This window comes from Plectropomus leopardus, unplaced genomic scaffold (genome assembly GCF_008729295.1).
Source record: "Plectropomus leopardus isolate mb unplaced genomic scaffold, YSFRI_Pleo_2.0 unplaced_scaffold29467, whole genome shotgun sequence".
Taxonomy (NCBI): Eukaryota; Metazoa; Chordata; class Actinopteri; order Perciformes; family Serranidae; genus Plectropomus; species Plectropomus leopardus.
The window spans coordinates 1-8,643 of record NW_024632120.1 but is presented as its reverse complement, the minus strand read 5'-3'; the positions used below and the strand labels follow the sequence as shown (position 1 = coordinate 8,643).

General features: G+C 37.7%; 1 protein-coding gene across 1 annotated transcript; it reads left to right on the top strand.

Moving 5' to 3' along the window:
• Positions 1-793: 793 nt before the first annotated feature.
• On the top strand, positions 794-8,447 carry coq5 (coenzyme Q5, methyltransferase; the record flags this gene model as incomplete). The annotated part of the gene is given in 6 exon segments (XM_042481674.1): positions 794-1,034; positions 2,530-2,679; positions 2,777-3,001; positions 5,372-5,478; positions 6,707-6,795; positions 8,317-8,447. Coding segments are annotated over 6 exon segments (943 nt in total), but the record flags the coding sequence as incomplete, so codon positions are not given.
• Between the last annotated feature and the right edge of the window lie 196 nt (positions 8,448-8,643).

Genomic DNA, 8,643 nt, shown 5'->3' with positions numbered 1-8,643 from the left:
ATTATTGTTGTTGTTATTATTGTTATTATTATACAAATTACAAATTTACATTTTTTTCTTTTTACCATCTAGATTTCATGACTGTTAATTTAATACTTTCCATTATCTATTTACTAAAAATCTTTAAATATAGATTACTTGTTAAAAGTTTTAAGATACAAAGTAGGATAACCACTCTGTCTGGTAAAGTTCAAACTCATTTATCACTTCAAACACCTGTCTTCACTTTTTTCAACTCTTTATTGAATTTTTAAGTATACAATTTAGGTACAATACATGGTATGGTCATATGAAGAGTGACCGTTTAGCAAATACATGTGAAACAACAGGGTAGGAAAACATGAAATATAAAATGAAATAAGCATACTCATAGACAAATATAAATATTTAGGACTGTAAATAACAAATAACCAAAATAAAAAAAAGAATCCAGGATAAATACAATTACAATAAATAAAATTAAAACAGAACAAAAACAATGTAAAAACAAGAACGTACGAGGGAGATATAAAATTATAATTGTCCAATTATCCAATTATTATTAAGTGTCTTCACCTACTTTGGTGAATTTCATCTTAGATACTTTTATTTTTATTTATTTAATTCTTTGTGCTTCAAGTTTTTTTGGGCACCGACAGAAGAAGGCTGAGATCTAACATTTTTATTGCAAACATCTGCTCTTCTGTAACTGATGTGCATATGACCAAAAAAATTAAACTGATCTGAAATTTGGCACTCCCTGCAGGACTCCTGCAGAGGGCACCCTGCGCTCTGACGTTACCGTCGCCTGTGAATGACATCAGGCTGTCGCGCTGTTGCGTAGTCAGGCAACATGGCTGCGTCCGTGAGGCTGCTGGTGCGGAGGGTGATCCGCTTTTCTCGTAGAAATGTCACCGTTACCGCCGCCGGTGGTTCAGCTCGGTCAGGTTGCTGCTGGGGACCGTCGACCTGTCGCTGTTTCAGCGATGCAGCCGCAGACAGAAGCACACATTTCGGCTTTGAAACGGTGCCGGAGGCGGAGAAGGCGAAGAGGGGTGAGCGTCTTGAACTTCATATGAAAATCTCGCTATTTAGAAAATTAACTGGCTCTCTGGAAATGTAAACACACTAAAAGAAAGATTTAAGATGTTTTTGGGATTGCGAGAATTCGCTGAATAATTCGGCATATAATTGAAGCATAAATGATATTTCAGTTCAATAAAAACTGTTTGAAGATGGTTAATTTCGCTTTGCAACATTCGTAAAGTTACATGGAAATTGTAACATAATTAGTGATGTTTTGTGTTTTTTATACAAGCCGAATTTAAAAGCAGCAGGCGTTAATTAATCTAACTTTTTTATTCAAACTGTAGCTCCAGTTACAATTAATGTGCTCGTAAACTGAAGCAGTGAGCCAGCATGCCCAAAACCACGACCTCTCCTGCACGAAATACAGCTATCATTCACGTTATTAAATATACCTTTGCTTTTTCCTACAATGATATGTCAAAAAATGTCTGCCATGAAAAAAGGTCTATTGTCTATTGTGTGTGTGTGTGTGTGTGTGTGTGTGTTGATAAAATGTAATGAGTGATTTTATTTTTATCCCATAAATAACCACATTTCACAGTTTCTGGCTACTATAATTTGTGAGATTTTATAAAATATTTAAAGGAAAAATGTCTTTCAAAACCACTTGAGGATTTTTGGATTTAGAAGGTATTTTTAAAAATACAAAATAAAACCATATAAAGTATTAGTTTGTTTTTGTTTTGTTTTTTCTTTTCTTCCTTTCTTTCTTTTTGTTTGATTGTTTCTCAACAACATACTATTGCTGTTGTGGTTGCTTGCATGAATAATTTTGCAACATAGACTTCTTATTTATTTTTTTAAATTTTATCTCTCTCGGATTTTGTTGTCTAAAACAAAAAAAAAAACAAAAAAGAAAATGTCAGTATGCTGTGCTGTATGATGTGTACCAATTTGATTCCAATAAAAACATATTATAACAAACAGTCTCTAATGATAGGAAAATAAAATAATTTTCTTGACTAATATGGGCACATAATTAAAACCATATGTCTTAAAAACATGCACAAATATACATTTTATTCTGTTTGATCATCTAGATTTTATGACTGGTAATTCTCCTAAAAATCCTAAAAATAAACTCTTTAAAATAGATTACTTGTTAAAGGTTTGAGGAAAAAAAAACAACAACCCACAATTGATGCTTGGCCCCAGTTGCAGAGTACAGTGTGATGCAGTAAACTAAACACACCACACTGTATGCATTAACATCAAGTTCAAGTGTATTTGTCACAGCAAATGTAATAAAATATCATGAAATAATAAAATGAAATGGACAAAAAGAAATAAATAAACTAATATTTTCCCTATGCCATACTGAGTGAGCACATAGCACATCTAAAGTACACTGCTGCAGAAAAAAAAATGCAATAGGATATCTGAGTATGTTCAAATAAAGTGCATATAGGAGAGTAAAGACATAAAATACATCCTGAACAGCGTTCTCTTTGTTTTTTGCAGTCTATAAGGTGTTTGAGAATGTGGCCCAGAAGTATGATACTATGAACGACGCCATGAGTCTGGGGATCCATCGACTGTGGAAGGACATGCTGCTGCACGTCATGCACCCGCAGCCCGGAGCGCAACTCCTGGACGTGGCGGGCGGAACAGGTAAAGCAGTTTATGTGCAGCTCTGCAAAACATCAAACTTAAACCTCCAACTGATGTCGCACACTTCTGTTTTGCTCATGATGATCCTCCCCTGCAGGTGACATTTCCTTCCGTTTCCTGGAGTATATTCGCTCTCAGCAGGAGCGGCAGATGCGGCGGGCGGCGCGCTCCATGCAGACGCCGTCGTGGCAGGACATTTCCAACAACTACTCCACAGAGGACGAGGACGGGCCCAAGGAATCCAGAGCTGTGGTCTGTGACATCAACAAGGAGATGCTGAAAGTGGGCAAGCAGAAAGCGGACAGCATGGGCGTCAGTGCTGGTAGGTTCTTACTGCCAGACGCCTGATCCCTGTGTTTCCCTCAACAACGTAACGTGTTTAACATCTTTCCTCCTGGTATGACCTCTCATCGTTGTTTGTAATACCGCTGATGATGGTGGTGTCGTCCGCATACTAAACAATAAAGTCCTCTTGATGTCTCGGAGTGCAGTCATGGGTGTGCATGGTGAATACGCGGGGGCTGAGCACACAGCCCTGGGGGGCTCCGGTGCTGAGCACTAATGTAGAGGAGGTGTGACTCTCTGGGGTCTGCATGTGAGGAAGTCCAGTATCCAGTTGCAGAGCGTTGAACTGAAGCTCAGAGTGTTAAGTTTTCCAGTCAGCTTCATGGGAGAGATTGTGTTAGATGCAGAGCTGAAGTCAACAAACAGCATCCAGATGTAGCTGCTCTTATTCTCCAGGTGAGTGAAGACCGAGTGAAGAGCAGTAGATATGGCGTCTGTGCATCAGTTGGCTGAAAGTAGTAGACTGACTGGAAGTAGTGAAATGAATATATAATCAATTGATAATTAAGTTTGGGGAAAATGGTGTAGTGGTTAACGAGGTTGACTTTAGTTCAGAGGGTCTCAGGTTCGAGACTCTTTTGATGCGATCTGTGTCTCTTTAGATCAAAAGATCAAAACTTCTGTTCATTAGCACTCACACGTTATGACGACCACGCAACAGGATACTTGCTGTTTTTATCAATCACTTGGACATTTTGCCTGAAAAGTTAGCATTGGAAATTAATGTTTGGGAAATTTACTATGAAGACAAATTGCTAAAACTTATAAAGATAACGAGTATTTATCCACCTCCACCGCACTCATCCCACAGTGTCACACAGACCATCTGAGGGAGGGTGAGAGCCTCGTCACTGACGGGTAACGTCATCAGTCATTTCTGATCATCTCAAGAATTGCAATACTAACCTACAGGTATATATTTATTGAACATACATTGAAGGAGGACAAGTGATATTTGGACAGGAGCGCTGACTTTTAACTGTTTGGCCCTGGTTCAAATCTCCCTCGTGACGTGCACGTTACCTTTACCTCTACAATGAAAATGATAACAGTGGGTCTACTTTACTGTATTACAGTGTTGAGGCCTTTTTTAAGGCAGGCTAAAAAAATGAATAAAAACACAGAAGAAGACCATGGAATAATTATAAAACATATTCATTTCCGATCAGAGTGACAGCTGACTGAACAAATCAGGCACCAGGGTTAAACAAACCTGCCTGTTAGTCTGGTTGGTAGCAAGCTACCTGCACAGAATAAATCTCCATGGTAACTTATATGCCTCTGCTTTGATGCAGCCGAGTCACGGCTAAATTCAACCTGGATACCTGGAGAAAATCCTTGCTCAGAGAGTTCATATTCACTTGTACGGTTGAGGATTTTAATCATTTTAAAAACAGTCAGATAACTTCAGTCAGCGGTTTCAGGTTACTGTGCAGTGTATTCTGTTGTTAGCATTTCTATAAAATGTGATCAAAGGAGGATCCATGAAATATGTGCATGTTAATGTATTGAGTGAAATAAACTGTGTTTGCTGAAATAATAGTAAAGCTGTGGAGCTGTCTCTGAAAACCCTACAGCTGCGACTGCATGTCAACAGTCTCACATACTTTTATGCATGAAATGTAAATAATATATTTGCAGACATTCAGTTATAAATATTCAACTCACCAGTTTAACCACCTCAACCACCAGAACAGAGTGCGTCATAATAAAACACAGAAATTTTAGTACAAAACTGATGCAAGTTAAAAAATAACTGCAGCCAGGGGTGTATGTATTATTATTTTCTAAATTTTATTTTGATGTGCTTTATTAATCCTGAGGGTAAATTCAACTTTTCACTTTGTTGTCAGTTACACGCAGGCTCGAAATACACACACATGCACAAACAAAAGCTATACATAAATATATAACTATACTATACACACATATATAAATTTATAAATAAATACATGTATAAATATAGATGAATATAAACATTTATGTATAGTATATTTAAATACATAGCTATACATAAATGAAGAGATGTCAGAATAAGGGGAGGCTGCCCATGGACAGGCGCCCCAAGAAGCTGGAATTTCAGTGCTTTGCTCAAGGGCATTTCAGCATTGCCCAGGTGTTGAACTGGCACCTCTCCAGCCATCAATCCATGAGTCATACTTGGTCAAAACAGGGACTTGAACCAGCAACCTCCTGGTTCCCAGGCTAAGTCCCTACAGACTGAGCTACTGCAGCCCTGAATCCCTGTTCTCAATCAAAAGACAGCACGTTGAATCTGAGCTGAAGCTGAAATAAAGACAGTAGACAGATTTTGACCCGAGTGTGTTTGTGTGTTGATGTGCATCAGGTCTGTCCTGGGTGGTCGGGGACGCAGAGGAGCTGCCCTTTGATGATGACCAGTTTGACATTTATACCATCGCCTTTGGCATTCGAAATGTCACTCATATAGATCAGGTAACTGACTCCGTCATTACTGCAGCTTTCCTCTAATGCACAGATGATCCTGTAAAGACACGCACTGATTCACATGCTTTAAATTATTCTGCTTTTAAAGTCCTTTTAAGTTACATTTTAGAGACAGTTCACCAAGATTTTTTTTATTTAGTTTTTAAATAACTCAACAGCATGTCTTTTTCAAAAAATCATGATTTACTCAAGATAATCCACAGACCTTGTTGTGAGCAGGTTCATGTAGGAACTATTTTCTTACGACCGAACGACAATTGTAGTATCACCGCGCAGAAGGAAGTGTGCGTCTACTCCCCAACATTAGGAAACTGCCAGATCTTGCATATGTTGGGCATTTTGCATAATGTACCTAGTTTGTATAAATGTGCATAATCACATATACTGACAGTATTTCAGCCACCGCTCGGTGTATTATCTGGTAAATATTATCTGGTTGGTTTTGGAGTTTCTTTGAGGATGATGAACCATTCCTGATCAGTTGTTATAACATGTGTAACTAGTATACATATAATTCTATGTTCTGATATTTTGGGATATAATTTTGTTTAAAAAAACAAAAAACAACCCCTTTTTAGGACTTGTGTGTCCCACCTGTTAAACTTGACTTAATTATACTTCCTTGGCGACGCTACCTGCCTTTCTTACCAACATTTAACGCCTGTGTATAAACTCAGTGTGATGGTAACTGAATTCAAATGTTAACCCATTGTTCTATTCATGTGCTAATAAATTGGGTACATTATGTGACTTGTCCAACATATGCAAATTAGCATTCAGGCAATTTCCAAATGTTGGGGACCCATACAAAGCATTTATAACGTAAAACTTACTTAACATTTCCGGGTTCACAATGGGGCTCTATAGGCTGGCAATGGACTACTACAGGTAAGAGGAAAAATATGTATTTTGATTTTTGGGTGAACTGTCCCTTAAAGATTAAACTTCTATCTCTCACATACATTAAAGAGACTCATAATAAAAGTTGTTTTTGTAAATTGCTGATTGTATTCAGATCTGCATTAGGTATTCATTTGTTCATGCATTTATCTAAAATCCAAAGGTACTCAATTTACAATGATACAAAGCAGCAAATCCTCACATTTATGAAGCTATAACCTATACATATTTTGCTTGATAAATGACTGAAATGATGAATTGATGATTCAAATTCAAAACTGAATGTATTTCATGTATTTATTGTCATGTTTTTTAGGCTCTGCAGGAGGCTCTGCGGGTCCTGAAGCCTGGTGGAAGATTCATGTGCTTAGAGTTCAGCAAAGTGACAAATCCTGTTTTGGCAAGGTGAGTGTGAGTGTTCGCTCATGATGGATGACTTCCTGTGAATATGAATTTACCTTGTGAATCTCAGAAAGTTGCAGCAGATTTATCGCTGCCATCAAAAACCAGACAGCACATTTTTTACCACTGCAGCTCGTTTTTGTTTCGGGAGATTGTTGCGAAATGAATACAAAACATTCAAGTTTTTCATTTAAGTTTCTAGGGACAGTGCTTTGTATGTGTGTGTAATAATAAAAATTATAATTATAATAACTTTATTTATATAGCACCTTTAGAAACAGAGTTCATTTGACAAACAAAGAAAAGCAGATGGAAAAAAAGGTTTCATGCAATGGCAATATAACTATAGTTAAGAGAGATCCTGCTAAATGGAGACATTTTCCATAAATGCTCAGCTTTATTAAAAACAAATGATTATTTGTAGTTTAATTTATGTTATTGTAGTGGCTTTTTGTACTTCCATGATATGAAAATGGGAAAACTGAACAACTTTTTTGCTTTGTTTAGTTTGGACACACACTGCCCTCGTGTGGTTTTGTACCTGAAAGCACTTAAGATGTTAAAATAGGCTCTTTAAAGTCCTGTGCAGAATCGATCAGCGGCGATCGATGAGCAATGCACGTCGGTTATTTTTGTGTCCAAGCTCAATCCTGACTTGCTCTAATGCAGAAGTGGATGCAGATAATCTCGGGACAATGAGACAACCACAGATTTTTCTAAGCTGATACGATGCTGATTTACGTGAGAATTCATGTAAATGCAGATTGAACCATGAATATTTCAAAAGGTTACAGTGTCATCAGTACAATAATTGGAGACTGTAAACAAACTGACACAGGGATCTGATTTGATTTGAGTAAATAGGAATCAAATCTAACAAGATCTAGTAGCTTCCTGTACAGTTTAAAGGCTGCTGGAAAAGTCAGAAATCTGTCCGACTCAGTCGCAGCTTTTTTGTCACCGTCTCCTGCTGCGGCCGTCTGCTCTCGTCCACTGCCCAGGCGAGGCGCAGTTCGGCTCGAAAAGGTCAAATGACTAAAGAGCATGACGGGCCAATAGTCTGTTAGAGCGTGCCTCCAGCAAAGACCCCACCCTCTGTGAAGCACTGTGGAGAGGAGGGATCAATTAGAGCGAACACATGATGAGATGATCTGGTTAAAATAAAACCTGCAGACTGTTGTTGCTGCGTGGGTCGTGATTATCTTCTGCTGGTGAGACTTCCTGAGGCTGACAGTCTTTCTGGTGATTGTCTAATAATTCCACATATTTACAGATATAAAAGTGCTTCATCTATTTCCTTTAAAGTGCCAGTCAGTCATTTGACTTTGGTGATTTGACTTGAATGGCTGTGTCACTCTATGAAAATGAAAAAAGCATACTTGCACAAGAACACATTATCAACATAAGCTTGGTTATAAATTTACGGATAAAAAAATTTGGAAAAGTTAGTGAAATAGTAGCAGGTTTTAGCTCTGAGAAAGCACATTGGTCCCCTGATAAGTTGTATCCTGTTCCATTTTTCAGACTTTATGACGCATACAGTTTCCAGATGATCCCAGTGTTGGGAGAGGTAATTGCTGGAGACTGGAAGTCATACCAGTATCTGGTAGAAAGCATCCGCAAGTTCCCAGACCAGGTGAGGAAAAAAATATTCTGTAATTTTTGTGTCCAAAGGTTTATTCTTATGAAATTACTTTTTATTCCCATTTAAATTGTACAGATATTTTTAATGGAATACGCAGGAATCCCAAAGTTAAATTGGATACCTTTTATTGCCTTTTTAAAAACCCTTATCATACATTTTAAGACCTCATAGCCACTTCGAGTGTGTTTTTCTACTGTTTTTTTTTT